Source organism: Branchiostoma belcheri, unplaced genomic scaffold, assembly GCF_001625305.1.
Source record: "Branchiostoma belcheri isolate BF01 breed outbred unplaced genomic scaffold, Haploidv18h27 scaffold26, whole genome shotgun sequence".
Classification (NCBI taxonomy): Eukaryota; Metazoa; Chordata; class Leptocardii; order Amphioxiformes; family Branchiostomatidae; genus Branchiostoma; species Branchiostoma belcheri.
In genome coordinates, this window is record NW_017803865.1 from 932,522 (window position 1) to 951,690 (window position 19,169).

At 40.6% G+C, this 19,169-nt stretch overlaps 4 protein-coding genes and 1 long non-coding RNA gene across 5 annotated transcripts in view; 2 read left to right on the forward strand and 3 right to left on the reverse strand.

The window, feature by feature from the left end:
• Positions 1-2,925, reverse strand: part of LOC109471842 — a 3,002-nt gene extending 77 nt beyond the window's left edge. The window contains exon 1 of the long non-coding RNA XR_002140330.1: positions 2,246-2,925. This is a non-coding gene — a long non-coding RNA (uncharacterized LOC109471842). The remainder of the gene's footprint in view (positions 1-2,245) is intronic.
• Positions 429-973, forward strand: LOC109471840 (failed axon connections homolog). Its single transcript, XM_019771221.1, has 2 exons — positions 429-537; positions 656-973. Exons 1-2 carry the CDS (start codon positions 507-509, stop codon positions 859-861), a joined length of 237 nt encoding a protein of 78 aa, XP_019626780.1. The 5' UTR covers positions 429-506; the 3' UTR covers positions 862-973.
• An 86-nt stretch (positions 2,926-3,011) lies between the features above and the next one.
• On the forward strand, positions 3,012-10,404 carry LOC109471834 (diphosphoinositol polyphosphate phosphohydrolase 1-like). The gene is made up of 4 exons (XM_019771214.1): positions 3,012-3,225; positions 7,311-7,421; positions 7,826-7,982; positions 8,120-10,404. Exons 1-4 carry the CDS (start codon positions 3,133-3,135, stop codon positions 8,545-8,547), a joined length of 789 nt encoding a protein of 262 aa, XP_019626773.1. The 5' UTR covers positions 3,012-3,132; the 3' UTR covers positions 8,548-10,404.
• LOC109471833 (centromere protein K-like) lies at positions 9,353-14,363 on the reverse strand. The gene is made up of 4 exons (XM_019771213.1): positions 14,071-14,363; positions 13,014-13,158; positions 12,409-12,618; positions 9,353-12,268 (listed from the first exon to the last, which is right to left on the reverse strand). Exons 1-4 carry the CDS (start codon positions 14,217-14,219, stop codon positions 11,906-11,908), a joined length of 867 nt encoding a protein of 288 aa, XP_019626772.1. The 5' UTR covers positions 14,220-14,363; the 3' UTR covers positions 9,353-11,905.
• A 496-nt stretch (positions 14,364-14,859) lies between these two features.
• The window catches only part of LOC109471830, a 6,324-nt gene continuing 2,014 nt past the window's right edge, over positions 14,860-19,169 (reverse strand). Inside the window, exons 5-10 of the mRNA XM_019771208.1 lie at positions 18,520-18,659; positions 18,045-18,145; positions 17,519-17,687; positions 16,891-17,205; positions 16,278-16,403; positions 14,860-16,125 (exon numbers count right to left, since the gene is read on the reverse strand). Of these exons, the coding sequence (XP_019626767.1) occupies positions 15,929-16,125; positions 16,278-16,403; positions 16,891-17,205; positions 17,519-17,687; positions 18,045-18,145; positions 18,520-18,659 (1,048 nt within the window). The 3' untranslated portion in view covers positions 14,860-15,928. The remainder of the gene's footprint in view (positions 16,126-16,277; positions 16,404-16,890; positions 17,206-17,518; positions 17,688-18,044; positions 18,146-18,519; positions 18,660-19,169) is intronic.

Genomic DNA, 19,169 nt, shown 5'->3' on the forward strand with positions numbered 1-19,169 from the left:
AACTGAGTCATAACACAGGCCAAAGAACCTGCTACATGTTGGACAGTCTCACATCTGTCATTCACTACCATGTGATGGATGGCCTCAACTGAATTGTCCATGGTGCTGATTTGTGGCATCCTGACATATGGTCATCTTTGGTGGTCTCCTTGCCGCGCTTGTAGCAAGCAACCCACTTCTTTATAGTTGACTAAGAAGCGGCGTCATCACCAAGTGCCTTGACCATGTCTTTATGTATGTCCTTTGGAGACATCATTTTTTATCGATACACTTGATCAGAGTTCACGCTTCTGTTGCGGTCCATTTTGTGATTTTCCCTCACCCCTACCCCCATTTTCAAGGGGCGTCACGTTGCTAACTAATGAATATAAAAATGTGAATTTTTGCATGCAGTGATGTAAGACGTCATAGTATACAGCTATACCAAAGAATAGTAGTTTGACCTTTATTTTCTAGGTGAGGCCGAGAACTTTTTGAACACCCCTCGTATTCATGACGTCACCGAGATGGACATCAAGGCAGTGTCAGAGTTTTTGGGTAAGGACTAATTTATTTTTTATAAACATCAAGATAATTATTATTATCTTTCTGCTTTAAAGTACTTCTTGCTGTTTGGATTGCTCCGTCGTGTGTTTACTCTAATTATGACCTTCAGGAGAAAAGCCCTTCGTCATGGGGCAGGAGCCGACAGAGGCCGATGCCACTGTGTACGGATTCATGGCAGAGATCCTTTGGGCGGCACCGCAGTCATCAGACCTGTACGTTCTCGTCACTGAGAAGTGTCCGAACATCAGGGAGTACTGTGTGCGCATGACACGACGCTACTGGCAGGACTGGGAGGGTCTGATCGACAAGTGCTGAAGCGTTACTGTGGTCACTGGCTGGTATTGAATAGGCTTGAATAGATGAATGCATATGTTTGTACTGTATTTAGAAAACGCGAGTAATAATACTGCCCCATTTCATCACCATATACCTTCGTAGGTACGGATACCTGGATTTGCCGTTTTATTATGGGTTCACCACACCACGAAGTGGTGGTGAACCCATATTGCTTTTTCTGATGTTTCTTCTCCTCCTTCTCCTTCTTCTCCTGCCATTTTTTAAATGGATTCAGCTTCTTCATTTTAGGGCCCGAGGTCCTGAAATTTGGTATGGAGGTACAGTGGGCAAATACCCCTAGGCGTTTTTTAAATTATTGTGATACAGGCTTTTACAATGGTTTTATTTGAGTTTTTTGGCTGTGTTATAGCAAATGTATTACTGTGTTAGTGTGCCATGTTTACCACGTTTGGGCATGAGTCATCACAATGGAATGCAGGGCATCAACCAATAGGCATGCAGCTTTCCTCTATTCTTCTTGCTGATTGGCTGTTGGGATTTAACTTGATTAACAGACTGCACAGAGCATTTCCACCTGCACAGAGCATTTCTTGCTGATTGGCTGTTGGGATTTAACTTGATTAACACCTGCACAGAGCATTTCCATACTGACAGTATGTCTGTATTCAAGTGTTTTGGTAGGGATTTCAAGCTTTCCTGCTCCAGCATTGGAATGCGGGGCATGGACGTTTTTTTTTATTTTGAAAATGAACAGTTTGCATTATGCAATTAAAAATCCTAACCAATAAAGTAGGGAATAGCTATCCAACTGTTGTTTTAGTTGTATTTTACTTCATATTATAGTTATATCAATGTAAATCATTGTTTTCCCTTGTGTTTCTCATTCTTTCCCTGCCATGTCGTAAAATGTGGTGAACCCATCGCTGTATTTGCTCCAAAGCAAATATTGGCCTTTCTAGTTTCTACTTTTTTGGCAATCTGCTTTTTGTACGTAGAATGTGTTATTCATATAACAGTATATCATATTACAGTGAATAAAGTGTCCTATAGACACCACGATTAGTTGCCCTTTTTTAAAGACTTTTTCGATGGCACGTAAATGATTGCTTTATAATTATATGCCAATGATGATTATGATATATTTAACGTTACATGTACATGATATCAACCCTATGTAAACATCGGTCGGTCATCTGGTGAAGGGGGAGAAGACATGAGAGTGTAATGTCCCCAGTTGACACATGTGCCTTCCCGTTTCACGGCAAATCGGGTTCCAAAAATGCATTGACTAATGATAAAATAATAATGTGGTATGAATTAAACAAAAATGCAGGACATGGTACGAGATGAGAATATATCAAGAACGATACCAGCTTAACATTTAATTTGTCAAAACATTTACCTCCATGGTCAAAAGTAAAAGGGTTGACGACATGTTTGTCTATACTTGAACTAATTTACATATTGGCATATCGCGAGCTGATAGTGCAAGGAGGGAGAAACTACAAGGTTAAGGAAAGAAAAGACGGAAAGGAAGGAAATTTCTGAAGCTTTAGAGATGAAAATCGGGCACCACCCTACTCGAACCACGCTAAGACTAAACAATGCAAAAAAAATGTACACAAATTGACAAAAGGTTGCAGGCAAAATGGATGGCGTGGGGAGTTAAACAAACAATAGAAAGCTATCAGTATCAACATTATAGCATGAAACAACAAAAGTCAACGTAAAAACAACAGTCTATGCTACTAGTACAGAATTACAAACAGGTCCTGAGTACAGCAAAAATACTAAAACTACGAAACCAGTTTAACAAGTCAAAATAAGCTCTAAAAGGCGAACAATAGCTTCATCGAGGATGACAAATAGTCTACGAAACAAAATACTTGTCATTTGCACTACTAGTATATCACATTTTTCATGCCTCTCTACTTGGTGAGATTTTCTTTATATTTAAGTAACATGAAGCAACACGAACTCGGGAGCTTTGCGTCCGACTTTTGGCCCGTTTCCAGCGCGCTAGTGTTGATCTAGCGGGGTTTGGCAGCATATCATTTACTTCCCGCGTGCATCAGCTGTGCTGGTGTATGTGACGTCACCATCACGCCCTGATCACGCCTCCAGCACCCGGCATAACTCTGATTGGTCAAAAGGAAAACTCGTTGGCCAATCAGCGTCAGGCGGAACCATCGTGTTTTCAAAATGGCTGCTCACGTCGTCGGGTGGATGTATGTTTCCAGGTAATTTTCGGCATATTTCTGGATCAAACGAGCCGATTTTAGGACCGCCATGAAGCCCAAGGAGAACCAAGTTCGAACATACGACGCAGACGGCTTCAGGAAAAGGGCAGCTTGTCTCTGCTTGAACGCAAACCGTGACCAGGTTAGTGGAGCGCACTTCCCGCCAGAATAATCGCGTACTGAGAGATTGCGATATAAATTCCTGGATTTAAATAGCCTACAAGATTCGTTAATGGAATGCATTCTGTTTGTTACGACTGCTAGATAGTTTGGTCGATTCTAAACCATCTGCCTTTCTATTCCGTGGTTAACATCGTTTTTTGTCATGTTGATAAGGGAACGGGGTCAAAAGACATAGCAACCACGCGGTCAAACCACCCTGAGCTATGCCTCGAGTCGGTGTTTCTGTAGATAGATTCATCATTGTATTGTTTCCTCTGTCATTCCAATAATTACCGTTAGCATGCACATTACTGATCAGGTACGAGTCACTCTCTCTGTTACAGCCTCGGGAAAAGAGAATCGAGCTCAAACTCCCATGAAAGAAGAACAAAGCATCCCTGTAAAAACAATAACAAACCAGTTTGAATGCCAAATACAATGTGTATCATGTAAGTTGCAAGGTACCACATGCGGTACAATGTTTTCATCATTGTGGCCAGATGAATTGAGTCACATTCACTGTCATTTTTTGGCCATATCAGATCAAGAGATAGAATCATCCAGGCTACAATAGATACATGATCAGAAGAAGCAAGGTAATTAAGATTCTGTTTTATTATGAAGTCATTATCTCAATGTTTGTTTTTCTTGGAAGATGTCATGTCCTCCTAGCAGGACCAGTTCCCATCTATTTTTTTTGTGCTTATGTCTACTTACCCATCTGCATATTTTTATAAAGTATATTGCATCAGCTATTCAATAGTAATAAACATGGGCAATGAAGGCCAGTCAAGCCCAAAGAATCAATACTGTGTAGACACACCCATAGCACAGGGCCAAATCAAATTAGGCAGTGCAGAGATATGGACTAGTCTCCACCAGACTCCTCTGCTGTCTGATACTAGAAATTTGCCCCCAAAGGAAGGCTGATATGCCAGAGGAGTTGCCTGAAACCGAGGTGAAACTGTTTCCTGGATGGCCAACTTTTTACATTTTTTTGTATTTGTCCATTTTCTTCCATTTTGTCAGCCTGACAAGGAGTCTGGTCTGGACACTAGTATTTACTGGTATCCTTTCATACAGAATTGTCTCTCTCAGTAAACTAAACCCAAGCTCTCCTGCAGATGTTCCATGTACCCTTTATGTGCATGTACATGTTTGGAAGGTAAAGGAAACAGCAGAATCCTGACAGCAAAATACATGAACAGTTACACAAACATGTACTTAAATGATATAAAAGAAGATTTCTTTCATTCATTCATTCCAACCTTTTTTTTGCTTAGGAAGGTCACCAGTTTGTTTATGTAAGTGGCCTAGTTTAGATAATTACGACAATAATGAATATTTTATACTTAGCATATACATAGGGTGTTGTGATTTATTCCACATAATATTCAGACAGATACCATTTGTTACTATCATTTGTTTTGGTTTTACTTTCAGTTTGATAAAGAAATTTGTATCAGTTTGTTACTTTACATTTACTTGTAATCAGATTTCAATGGCTTCACCACGAAAACAAAAGTTTGTTGCAGCAGTTGACAAGATGTATGGTCCTGATAATACATCACCTATAATATGGTTATTGTGTTTTTCCAATTTCATTATGAAATGTTTTGATTTGGGTATTCCATCTCTGTCAAATACATTGAAAGCCATGAAAGGTACTGTCAAAAAGCTTCTTATAACAACATCAGTCAAAGGCCAGCCTTTCACATTTGTACAACTAGAAATACTCATGATGTTTAAATAGTTTAACCTTTACCACACTAACCATGTAATACAGGGTTCTCACCAGGATTTTTTCACAGCATAGGGGTCAGGTATAGAAGGGCAACTTTCTGCGGCGCGAGTCACGCACCGAGTCCCCAAAACATGGGCCTGATATTCTCCCCCAAAAATGTTGTAACTCATATTTACCACTTAAGACACTATTTATTGTTTATTGGGGGACAGATTTTGTTTTCCCTCTGTTATAGCTTCATTCTTAAGTTATACTTTCATTTTTTAAAGATTAAATGAAGCTTCTGCCCCAAAAACCACCCTACGCTGGTTGAAACACAGTGTAGGGGGCTAAATCACAGCGTAGGGGGTCCAAATCACAGCGTAGGGGGCCCCTACGCTCAAACAGCCTAGTGAGAACTATGCATGTATTGTTCTACTGCAACAAGATTGTGCAGTGTTGCTGGCATGTAAATGTTAATGCCATGCCATATTTTAGAAAGCAGGTGAATAATTTTATGGCTCATGTGGGTCAGTAGACTAGTCACTGCATATAAAGGTTAATTACATGTCTTCAGTAGAAAATATGCTTGCTGAGCTACTGACCTTTGAAGCTGTGTTATAATATGGTAGATTTGGCTTGGATCAGCTAATGGTAATTCATGTTATTTGGCACAGAGTTCAGAAATAAGGAGGCTGGACATACATGTATACATGTACTGTAGTTGCTAAGCAAGACGTTTAAGACTCCAGATTATGGTATGAAAAATTAATAGTAAGCCAAAGTGATTCTAATCTTTAAAAGCCGTACATGTACGTGTAAGGAGTGAGCAAGGCATCCATGTGGCATTGGTGGATGATCAGTGCCTGTGTAAACAAGATGTCTGGCCCAAAGCATCTCTCAGTAACATGCTTATCTCTGGTTTAAACACAATGTTCCACCGAAACAATACTTAATCATGTGCTTACTGCTTAGTACTGTTGTTATCATGATGTCATTACTTTATTTATTTATTGAAAATGCAACAAGACATTACACTGACTCTCAAGGCAGCAAAGCTGATGTTAGAGAGTCAACACATAAGGACAAAACATATAGGGCACATAATATCAATAGCCTGTGTATACACAAGCTCTCGGCTGGAGGTTAATGACCCCCACCCTGGCAACCTAGGGCGGCGGCCGCCAGGAGCGCGATTTAGTCAGGCTAATAATATCAACAGTGTGAAATTACAAAAAAAAAATATGATCATAAGAACCTATATCATTCCAATTAGCCGAGTAAATATATGTACACATCTAAAATAACACATTTGGAGGTCAGAGGTCGATAAAATAAGTCACAGTCAGACTACCTTATATGAGAAAAAAAAGGATACTAAATAACAAGGTTAGAAAGGAACAGCTGGAAGTGCCTAGAAACGGTTTGTTGAAGTGATGTAAGTGTGGAAGGAGTGTGAGAGGCTTTCGTTTAATGTGATGTCATTGCCCGGGGACCCGTTGAGTAGAACGCTGGTGGAGAGGGGCCGTCTCACGAGGCGGTACACAGCAGTGGCAAGGTCTTGTCGTGCCGCTGCGTGCAGTGGGCAGTGCAGGAGGAAATGTGTGACTGTCTCCGAGGTTGCACCACAGGCACATCCCCGGCCGGTAAGGTTGAACTTGGCCAGCGTGGAGTTAAGCTGGCACCAGCCGATGCGGAGTCTCGTGGCAAGTATGTTGCTGCGGCGGTCACCGAGCCTACGGTACCCCTGGTGGTGACGGGATGACAACATGTGGGCTCTACACCTCTGTTTGAACTGGAGGAGAGATGTGGCAACATGTCATTACTTAGTCCCAATGAACAGCACAGTGCCTTGCTAAAGCATTATTTACTTAGTCATGTGCTAAATATATTTGTAAACTGTGCAATGTGAAGCCAAAGCATTGGTTAATCTTGTGTTTACCACCAGTTGAGAATGGTACTATGATAGAGAATGGTACCATGTCTCACCAAAGCGATACTATTTACTTAGGGCAATCATGTGCTTACCACACTTGTGAGCTGTACAATGCCAAGGCTAAGCATTACTTAATCACATGCTTACCACGGATGTGAACACAATGTCTTACCAAAGGGCAACTGAGTCACGTGCGAACAACTGGTATCTGTGGTCACATGGAACTGCCACACCCTGATGTCTGTTTATGTGCTATGTTAGTAAATCATGGGAAAACAATTGTTTACTTACTTGACTGGTTCCCTGTATTCTGTACTTCTTGAAGGTACAGAAAAATACTTATAGTTACTAGTATAGATACAACACATTCCCCTGTTGCTCAGTGTCCCTGGTATATTTCTGGCAGGTTCTTTTGGTGAGCAGCAGTCGTTACCCTGACCGGTGGGTGGTTCCGGGTGGTGGTCTGGAGCCAGAGGAGGAGCCAAGCCAGGCAGCCATTCGAGAGGTAGCAGAAGAGGTGAGTTGGACTTCTAAGACTTGACACCTGTGGTCTTTGATTGGTAAAAATGGGGGGTGGGGCAGACTGTGGGGGTGGAACAAACCTTGGGTGAAACCAGTGCATGCTTAGATGCACTGCAATGATGGCTACTTGATACATGTACTTGCTCCCACTGATAAGAATATTCATGGAAAACTTACATGGGACAGAAACCTGTTAACTGTTGTTTTTTCTATCAAACAGTACTTACTCCTGTTGTTGTTTCATACATTGTATTTTGCCTTTTTAGTCTATGCTAGATTCCTAGTGTTGTATAGATATAGATCATATATGATTTCATGTTCTCTAAGAGTAGAAATGTAACAGTGCATTGCATGGCCTGTGTGTTTGTGAAGACATGACCCTCTGACCTGTCCTTACAGGCAGGGGTAACAGGTGTGCTGGATGTGCACCTGAGTGAGGAGATCCCCCAGGGCTACTTGGACACCTTTGAGAACACAGAAAGGAAGCACCGCACCATGGTATATCTCGTACAAGTCACCGAGCTGCTAGATGATTGGGAGGACTCACAGAAAATAGGTAATAACAGTTGACTTAGTTTAGTCCTTTGTGGTCTCAAAAACTTCCTTGTGAATACAGATGACAAGTGTATAATCTCTTTTTGAACCCAGTGCTGAAGAAGAATTTGCTACATCATTTGTGTCCGTCTGTTGTAGGTCGCAAGAGGAAGTGGTTCTCCTTTCAAGAGGCCCAGCAGCGCTTGGCAGAGCACAAGCCTGTCCAGAAACAGTACATTATCAAACTGTTGTCGATTCTCAACAAACAAAAGAACTGCGAAACCTCAACACCCAACTCCTCACAGACCACCAACACACAGCCAGCTGAAGAGCACAGTATAGGAGGCGAAGACAGTGGCCTGGACTCCAGGAACGGACACAGCCTACCAGAACACAGAAGCTCCACTTCTCTGGAAGGAAGAATGCAGCAGAATAAGAAACATGACAGCAGTAGTAACAATGACTCTACAGGTCAAAGTATAGAGTCCCATGTTGTGGGGGCAGTAAGCAAACACAGGTTAGAATCTTCCAACTCTCAAACATCCAACAGATTTTCAACACTGGCCAAAACATGTGATACAAGATGACAGAAAGTAGCAGATTTGTAAATTATATGCTGTACATAGATAAGAAAATGGTAAAGTTCTTGTCGTGGTACATTTGGTAGAAAGATACAATATAAGTTTGCAATACTGTCAGTTGCTTCCAGATATATATCTATTTTGAATTAGAATCCAATTACAAGTGCATAGTTTTTGTTAAGGGCTTACAAGTAAAATTTTCCCATGCGAAGTTTAGTTTAAAACACAGGCTGTTTTCCAAGCCATACTTGTACATGAACATGTGTTTCAAGAGGGTCATTTCTACATAGCTGTGCTCTGTGATTAACTTTGCCAAGAAAATCATTAGCATCTCTTGTCATTACATTTGGCTGAAATCTTTCCAAGTAGGTAAGGCAACAATTACAGTCACAACTTACAGAATTGCTTGAGGGAGAATGGAACACAAGATCCTCAAGAAAAAAACCCTTGATCTCAGACAACAAAAATGTATCAATTACATGACAGATATCAAAACATCTGTAACAAAGCTAGTCAACATTTATAAAGCACAAGCTGGGGTGACTTGTGTTGTCAATGATGTCCAGGAATTAATGACAACAAATGGGTCAAGATATTGGAAGTGTCCTCTCTATTTATATAGATTGAAGCAGCTGCATAGAGCCGTTAAGACCCAATAGATGTTGGATATTTTCTTGCAGTCTTCAGTCTTTCAAATCATTTTTACTATGACACTGTGGAGTTAAGAAAAGCAACGTCAGTACAAGATGCTCTACATGAACTTTTATGCAACTGATGTATGGTGTGGTGTGATCAAAATCACCAGTCACCAAAATTTTGCAGGACATTTTCACAAAACAATAATCTTTGGACTCATTTTTTGCACGTCCAGTCAATTTGCAATACAGCCTCATTGTCGTACAGTTTTCCAATTTTGATAAGTGATCACTTACATAACCCATGTGTTGTGTGGATTTGATTATCAATATCTTGTATATAGTATAGTATGTATGAACATTTCTACATGACATGGAAATTTATGAGCCGTTGTGTGTTATGCCATGATATATTACACCTTGCCTGTTTTGCTGTTGCTGCTTAGCTGTTATTCTGAAGATACTGTATGTACCAGTATTCAAGGTACATGTATCTTCTTTTCCTGTAGGATTGGGATATGTACATATCAGCACAATATTCTTCAACTTTTGGACTTTGATTTGCAGTAAGAAGAATGCCAACAAGACAGGACAATGTACTAGTACTAGGCAGCCATTTCATTTGAAGAATTTACGTCTGGCTAGAGGGAAAAAAATTTAAGTATGAGCTCCAGGGGTAAAAATCAACCATCTTTGTACAATGTAAACATACTACGGTAGCCAAAAACGTATGTTGATAAAACAAGACACAGAAACTGGACTCATTTGCTTGCTTCAATTTTTCTTCAATATTGGCATGTTGAGCTTGTATTTGTTTAAAAAATTTTTATTATTATTGATAGGGTGAATATCTCTATGCCTATACATGCTTAGCAATAATATATATGTGCTTGTATAAAGCAGTGTATAGGACTACAATTATTGAGGCATGCAGGGTGTTCTCTGCTTGACAGACAAGTTGCAGCACTAATATATAGGACTGTTAGTCCAAGTTTAACCTGCAGAGAACTTTGGACTCGGAAGGGAATGTACTGTTACATTGAGTGAGGCTCGGGATGAAGTACATGTACTAACAAACTAGTATCGTGATTTCAACTACTAGAAGAGCTGTATTTGTATATGTGTTGGCATTGAGAGTTATGGATCGTGTGGTTGTTAAGTGATACTATGCATGTTTAGCCTTTTGACCCATCAGATGTGACCTAATAAAAGCTGATATGTAACATCAAGTGACTTGGTCTGTTTCACTGTGGAGTATGACTCTAGCATCTAGACTCTAGGATTACAAAAACAAGGTAAACAAAAACAAGGATATCCAGGAATGGACAGACAATGCTACCATTGAGTACCTGGCATATGAGGATAGAGTTAGCCAACAGCTTTTGAGAGCTATAGATGTAGTTTTGTTATATAATAAATCGGGATACAAGAAAGAGACAGTAGTGACTTTCATATGTGTATGGTATTTAAATTGAAGCTGGCAAAGTACATAAACCGCAATGCAAAGTGCAGACATAAATGTACAAGGCTCAATTTGAAAGTGCATGTATCAGATTCCGGTACAACTACTGCTATACACATGAACTAATTAGATACTAATAGTAGCATTATAAAAGATTTGCTCAGATCATGTTGCCTTTTGAGCATGACTTGTCTGTAGTAGGTTTGTCCTGATAAAGTACAGATAATTGCAGTAAGTTGAGTAAGCCCGTGATTCAAACCTCATAAACATAGTGTAACTAAAAACCTGACCAAACATCCACTTATCTAAAATAGCATATATATATACATATATATACATACAGTCAAGGCTTATCTGCAAATGAAATTCTTGTATCTATGTAAAGGACATTTCTATGTACAGGTACATCCTGCCTTTTGGTAAAAGATTCCCTTACACTCCAAACATGTTCTATTTCGTCAATTTCAATGGTCCTACACGTGGTAAAGTCTGAAACAGTACTTTCCTTGTGCTGGAGCCTGGGGGATACCATTTACATGTAGCATTAAATGACTACAAGAAAATAATGATAAAATAAGATCAAATTTTTACATCACATCATTGCGTAGCATCTATGATCAGAAGAGTTTCTCTTCTAGTGAAACATATTTTCCACAGAGATGCACTCCTCGACCCACAGCTCACAGTGTAAATGATACATTTTAGTTCAGCAAACACTCTTGCCTATCTGTTCCTATGCCACCTGGTTATATGTACATTTATTTCTGTAAAGTGAATCCATATTAAACATAAAGAGTCAGTTGTTGATTGTGAATGGCTGGATTTGCTCTGCTCTTTGAATCCATTTCACTTTGCATACATACATAAACATCTTGCTAGAAATTGGACCAAAATACCAATGCATCCTTATGTCAAATGGCATAGAACACTCTGTATACACATACGTGACTACCAAGCCATAAATAACTAAAATCCAACTCCCAAATGTAAACATTTCGGTAAACCTTATGATGAGCATAATTCAATTCAAATCTAGCATTTATATACTAAGTACCTCCCGAAAGTCAATGGAGGGCAGTACAACAAGCATCCTTTTTATCTGGCTAAGCCAGGGCCCCAATCTTGAGAAAATTATACATTAGACACCACTATATACAATCAATAGCTGTACAAAGCTTGAAAGGATGTGACCCATGGGATTAAAACTATCAAGCACATATACTGAATAAGTACAGAAACCAGTAACATACAAAAGACTTTCAGTGTCTCAGAGGTCAAACGGTGCCAGTTTAAATCTGCCGCTGTCCTCAGGGTGCCTTTGTGCAATACCACATCTCAGCAGCATCTCAACATATGGTGGCCAGTATCTTGGCTCCATGGGTATGTACGGATCATGTGGTGAGTCCATTGACTTGCATATAAGTGTCTCTATCATATTGTTCAGAGTCTCCCACTGGGGGTCGTCAACATCAAGAGTCCTGTCCACCGGGCCGGATCCGTGACGGCGGCGTCCCTTCCCCTTACCTGGCTGTGGGGGAGGGAAGTGTGTGTCCAAGAATTCAGCCAAGCTCTGCACCAGGTTACCATGGAACTGCTCTGCTGCCTTTATTTTCCTTCTAAATGTTTTCACCTGGGAGTGGAAGATAATAGACAGGAAAAGCTTAGCAAACATTCTGCTAAACATTGACCATAAAATGACATATACAATTGCACACTACAGTAGTACAGTACTAGTACATAGTAGTACAGTACTATTTAGCAATTTCTTACCCTACTGTCCACAGATGTTTCCTGTGCCTCTGGTACTTCTGCCAGGCGACTCTCTAGCATCCTCCCTATCTCCTGTCGTTGCTCTAACAACTGTTCCTCCAACTCTAGGGATGCCGACAGCTCCTTCTGCTGTACCTTCATGGCTGGGAGGAGTTCAGCTAGCTGCTCCAGAGACTCCTGCAGAAGATTCACCAGAACCGCTTCTATCACCTGTATGGAGACAAAATTCATTTTCATACATCCAAATGGGTTCTATAGCATAGGGGACGTGGGTTGGGTACAAGTAGAAAGACAAATTCAACACTGGCCCACTGGGGTGATTCTATTATGTCATCTCTACTGTCTACATTCTTGCTCCTATTTCTATTCAATTTCTTTCTGGAAATGCTCCAGATTATCATTAAACATATGAACGCTTCTATTTCTAATTTATAATATCTAAAATATAATCTAAAAGACTTTTTAACAGTTACACGTTAATAGTAGTATAAAACCATGATCACTCCCAACAATAAATGAATAAATAACAATAATGTATTGTCTGTTACAAATCACCCGTGAATCACATGACATAATATTCCAATAGTTCCTCCCAATTTGCGGACCTTTTTGTGGGTAGACATGAGCTGCGGCTGCTGAGACTCCAGTACTTCCACCTGCGCCTGTAGCTGCAGCTGTTTGGCTCTGCTGACAGCCAACAGGGGGCAGTGGCTATCTGCAGGACCAGCACCTGCTGTCTCCTCATCAAGACTGAAACAAAGACATTCACCAGCAGAACATGTTATTCACTTCTGTTGGCATTAAATCTACCGTGGTTTCCGAGTAACACATTACTTGTATACTAATAAATTAGGCCCAACAGGTTTGTGCTGGTAGTATATATAGAATACAACACGGGGTATTCCGTATCGCCCGAGGTACCAGCCCGACCGCGCGTCGGATCGCCCGACGGCCGAAGGCCGGAGGGCGATCCGATCCGCGGGAGGGCTGGGACCGAGGGTGATGCGGAATACACCGTGTTGTATTTTATTTATGTCATACCCACCCAAGAAAACGCACCTTTCAATGCGAAATGAGCGAAAATGTGGTGTCCCTAAACCCAAAAAATGCAATTCCAACGTCCGAATTTTGTATTCGAATTTCTAAATCGGTGCACGCGGTTAGGGCGAAACGCGTTCGAATCGTTCTATGGAACATTTGGAAGCCCCGGGCCGTACGCGTTCAGAACCCCCGGGCCGTACCGCTAGTTATCACACGGGCCGGAACACGCGTATCGAACGTAATCGCGGCCCAGGTAGGACATAAATACTAGTACGTACTACCAATAGTACACATGTAGATGATTAGTCCCAACTTGTCCCAAGTTGTAGAGAAGCTAGAAGGCCTTCTGTGGACTACAAGATTTTCATTTCACTCCCACTACTGAGACTAGCGAGTGATACTGCAAACTTAACATAAGGAAATTCTGCAATTCTGCTGCAAATATATACATGTCTGACGTCAGCAGTTGTCAATATAAATTATTTGTTGTTTGTATGCAAAATTCCTGTTTCAAACATTACGGGATAAAATCGACAAAATAGAGACAAACGTTGGTAGTAGCATTCCTTTTCGGTCTTGGCAGCTACACAAACTTAGTTATGAGACCATAACTTAGCCCACCTTTGCTGAACCATGTTGACGTCTCGCCACACCTCCACACACTCCTGCTTCATCTCACACTGCGCCGAGGCGAGCGGCGTCCAATCTGGGCTGTTTCCCATGGACGTAGAGATAGAAGACACACGATCGCAATCCACTGGTGTCCCCATTTTCTAAAGAATTATCCAGGAGTTTCTTAGACCACAGGATGTACGTATTTTTGGAAATTACGCCAATTTAAGAAATGTTTCGTTTCGACAACTTTACTTGAGCGTCCCGCCAAGAGACGCCATTTTGCAGAACCGTTGTGGAGCATGACGGGAAGGGAATGTTCTACCTTGAATGATATTATTTGTTACAAAATTTTTATAACAGAAAAAAACACAATTTTGGTGTTTATTGTCACTGAAATCTAGCATGTTAGTTTAAATTCCCATAATAAAATCCATCAAGGCATTAAATTGACCATTTTTTAAAACATTTTCTCTCTTATCTCTATCTTAACACCCCTTGAATGCATGGAATAGTCTGCCAAATTTGCCTAACTCATTGGCCCGTGTTGCGGTCATTCGTGGTTTGCCTAACTACAGCGCCCAGCAATTCGATGACCTGTAGCTACATGTAGTTATATACTTACTATAGTAGTATACTAGTAGACTAAGTAGTCGCCACGGCTGCGGAAAGCTATGTGTGGAACCAAGGACGTTACATAGAACGTCCTTGGTGCAACTGGGCATACTTCCTCGAAACGAGGAGGTTGTTTCATTTACTATTAAAACAAACAGGTTTATTTTAATACCTTCTCGCTTGAATTAATGAAGTTTATTTACAACTGAAAGAAAAACAGTACGTACACCAGTCATTGCTGGACTGAAAATTGCAGACAACAATATACAGTATATTGTACTGTTCGACAAAGACACAACAGACTGATTCTTATCCCAGTACTGAAACTTTAATTCCCATCTAACGTCAAAAACATCACCATAAGAACCCCAAATCGTATAACTTGTTCTGAAAAAAATAAAACCTAACGGTGATCTTATAAGACGATCAATATGCTAATCATTTGGTTCATTCATCTATCAATAAGTCCCGCAAGTAGTCCCGCACATACCAGGAGGGAACTTGGTCGTGGGCAAAAATGCAAGAAATTCTCTTCGAATCGTTATATATTGTGTGTCTATGATCATACTTCCTAGCTCTACATATTTGTTTTAACAAGATTTTGCACCTAATTTCTGGCAAAGCAACAAAGACAAGACTTTTTATTTCTAAACGTGGCAACAATTAAATAAAAGTAACAATGCAATTGCCTCATATGTATATATACATTTGCAGTATATTTTTCCATTAAATGCTTATGCTGATCCTACTATTTTTGACCCAGAATAAGGTCATAACTATTCTAGAAATCCACCTATCAGCGCCTGCGCCCTAAGGTCTACCTCTGTGCAAACCCCTTATACTGCTTTACCACTACTGACAAGAGAGAGTCCGCGGTAGCTGCTTCGTGTAATACATTTCCAGCTTTCTCACATACTCCAGTAACTGGCCTGTTGTCTACATGAGACACTTCATTGTCATAGTCATTCATATATTTTACTCAAAATAGAATTATGATTCTACTTCATATCCAGTTCAAAATTCCTGAACGACAGATCGTAGTCACTTTCTTGATGCTTAATTTCGCCTATGTCATAACTAATTTCTTTATAATACAGCTTATAACCAGCCAGATAATATTCAATGACTAACCATAAAAGGTACTATACATTAGTGCATCTTTTCAAGATTTTACCCCTTGCAACACTGCAGTTGTGCTATGCATAATTCATAAGTTGTTCATCAAAGGACAATCGACAGGAGTTTGCGGCCATCAAACTAAGGTCTGAACCTTGATGTCACAAGCCACCACCCCTCCGTCAGGCGTCTCTCCCCTGCATGTGTAGGTCCCGTCCCGTTCAGGAGACATACGGTCGATGTGGAGCTCGTGTAGAAACCCGTCCGAATTTGCGGTGATGCCGGGATCTCCTCTAATGACGTCCCCATTGTAGAGCCACTGAACCTGGTCAACTGCAGAAAATTAAGCGGTCGTTGTAATTTAATTTTGTTACTTGGTCACAGCTAGCAAAATGTAACAGCTGAATATCGTTCAGAATACATGTATTCTTGGTGTTTTTCCTATGCAAGCTTATAAGTAAACACAGGCTGCGAACAGGACGTACCTTCTCCCCTGACCTCCAGGATGACGGGTTGACCCGGGGGAACCACGGTGGAGGAGGCGGACATCAGGCTGCCTTGTGGAGCTGTGGCCTCGATCCGATACTTATGGCCAGCGCCCTTGACAACGGCTAGAATAGTCACAGTTCACGTTTAGATACTAGTAGATACATGTAATGGCAAACAGTAGCCTTATCGGTGGCGTTGAGAAGACAATTAAAAGCATATTGACAGCAATGACAGCATCAAAGATGCCAGATACTTGAACTATTGGCAACAAGTAAATGGAACTATTCTTTTTAAGATTTCGTTTTGTTAGTGTCAAATATGCATATGCAGCTGTTGACATTCGAAAAAGCATACCGGCCGGTAACAACTATATATTCATAACCATAGTCGACATGGTGAATGATGACAATCTGACAATACACAGTCAAAGTGGTAATTGTCTATCATACATCTTGTACTCAATGTAAATATTTGGTTTGGAAAACAGTTGGCACAAACAGTGAAGTAACCCGTAGTATAGAGTTATTGTATTATTAAGTTGGACATACATGCACTGGATATTGATGAGCATATTTAATTTAATGAAAAAATATTGACGTCTCAGCGAACCTCCATTGAGATGTTGACCCTTGAAGTCCACTCCATGTCCAGCGGTACCACCGAGCCCCAGGTCTGCTCCAAACGCTGAAGAGGATTTCAGCCCTGACGCAGAGGTACTCTGGGTACCACCGATACCCATTCCTCCTTTGGAGGCAGCCAGGCCGGCGGCAGCAGTGCCCAGTCCAACCCCGGCCGCACCCAGTCCCAATCCAGCCCCAGCCGCACCCAGTCCCAGTCCTGTCCCAGACTGGTTTAGGGTCATACCCGTCTTCACGATCTCATCTTCCATAATCACATCTTTTGTGGCCATATCAATCCCTCCTCCTGAAATGCATCCATAAACTCCATTTAAGTCAGCTTTATCATGTTAACCGACAATATAGAACCGTTACCTTATAACTCAAGCAAAACCTAATACACATGTACATGGATAGCATGACACTTGTCTTGCAGATGGTTGGATGTTTTTTTTACTAGAAAGTCAGATATGGGGAGTGAACATGTGAAACATCAAACATATTTTACTACGTAGACATAGACACTTATGTGCCAAATACTAGTATGTTTTACTACAACCATAATTCTCCAATGTTACTGGATTATAGACATTTCCTAACAATACTGTGCACATGCTTACCTTGCAGAAGGTCAGCAATATGGGCATGCTGTCCGTTGGCCCTCAGTCCCGAACAGAAGATATTGAAGTCTTCATCGCTGCGAGACTTCATCAGGTGGAGGATGCGTTTGTTCTGTTCCTCGGTAGAGCTGGCGTCATTGCAATACTCCGCCATGTCGTTAGTGAAGATCTAAAATACACGTCAAACTCATGTTAGAAAATCCAGCAGAACAATGTGCAAACAAGGTGTTTAAGGAAACTTCCTAGATTTGGATTAGTGAGTGTTAAAAGACATTGGCTGTGCTACAAAGACGGTAGCAAAACAATTCCAAAATGTTTTTTCAGGATTCAACATTGGTAAAACATTGGTGAAACATAGGTCTGTAAAGTAATGATGCTGTTCACATACCCAATGTTCATATTGTATTCTATTCATTAAAATGCTTGTCAAGGATACACGTATGAAATAAACTGTCTGATGTACATTCAGGTCATTATGGTGTTTATTGACACTAGTTTCTCAGTTACCGAAGGATTGAACCATTACCTGGTTTTGTGTAAGGTATTGTAGAGTTGAGCCAGGGTCCATCTTGTTCACCAGTAGCTTCTCGTGTGCCTCCAGTCGTTTGCGATTGTCCATTGATAACCCTGTTGACAAAATCGGCAGTCATTAAAGACACTGTTAACGAATATAATGCCATGTTTCTTATTAGCCCAGCCTTGTAATGTAGAAGAAATACCTGAATTGGTACCAGTATTGTAAACATACAATTGAGTTGACAAAGTTAGCGCGGGGTATCATATAAACGGGGTATATGTTAACGTTACAAAACGAGCTGGACCATATCCACGTTCATTGCCACACTGATCTGCAAATGGCCATGGGCAGGTACCATCACTTTTACATCTTTAGAAGGCTATTTGGGTTGTTTCTCCATACTATCGAAAGACCTACGTAACCCTTGTTTAACAGCTTGCTCAGGATATCAGATTTACAACAAAGTGGGAAACAGCTGACGAACCCTGGCCCTCCAAAGTGTCTGCCAGCCAGTCCAACTTCTCGTCCTTCCTAAGACCGGTACAGAAACTGTCGAATGATTTATCCCCTCCCAGGACCATGCTGTCCAGGAGCTTCTTGCTCTTGTCCTGACGTACGGAGTGGCTGTCAAAGAATAACATTAGTGAGACCAAATGCATCTTCTGCTACATTTCTGTTCCAGCTGTCTGTAAGATTGGTCACTTTGTAAAATTAATTCTACGTTATATAGGTTTATATTTTATGTTCATCCATAAAAGCTACCCAGAATGACTGCCTTTTCCGTTTACACGATAACAAAATTGATGGGCGAGAATCAATAGCAAACAGGTGTGTATGTCAGACCTTCCCTATTACCATGTATATAATGTTCAATTAACTGTGGAACTGAAGTTGTATTTGTAAGACACACCCTACATGTATACGTAGTTGTACGTTGATGCCATACAAAATCCCTATATCTGCTTGAAGCCTATTCGTGTTTACCTAAACAATCTTTTACACCTTTTGTACACTTCCAGACTCCCTTTATAGTATATATATAATACTTGTCTAAAATTGAAAATTTATCTTTCTTATGCGCTTTGATCATCCTGTACTATACAAACCCATTTCAAATTATATTTTAACTATCAC

Coding starts and splice junctions, on each gene's coding strand:
- LOC109471840 (XM_019771221.1), top strand. CDS start 507: ATGGACATCAAGGCAGTGTCAGAGTTTTTGG. Junction 538..655: donor GGCAGTGTCAGAGTTTTTGG/GTAAGGACTAAT, acceptor TATGACCTTCAG/GAGAAAAGCCCTTCGTCATG.
- LOC109471834 (XM_019771214.1), top strand. CDS start 3,133: ATGAAGCCCAAGGAGAACCAAGTTCGAACATACGACGCAGACGGCTTC. Junction 3,226..7,310: donor TGAACGCAAACCGTGACCAG/GTTAGTGGAGCG, acceptor TATTTCTGGCAG/GTTCTTTTGGTGAGCAGCAG. Junction 7,983..8,119: donor GGAGGACTCACAGAAAATAG/GTAATAACAGTT, acceptor CGTCTGTTGTAG/GTCGCAAGAGGAAGTGGTTC.
- LOC109471833 (XM_019771213.1), bottom strand. CDS start 14,219: ATGGGGACACCAGTGGATTGCGATCGTGTGTCTTCTATCTCTACGTCC. Junction 12,619..13,013: donor TCATGTCTACCCACAAAAAG/GTCCGCAAATTG, acceptor GTCTCCATACAG/GTGATAGAAGCGGTTCTGGT. Junction 12,269..12,408: donor AAACATCTGTGGACAGTAGG/GTAAGAAATTGC, acceptor TTCCACTCCCAG/GTGAAAACATTTAGAAGGAA.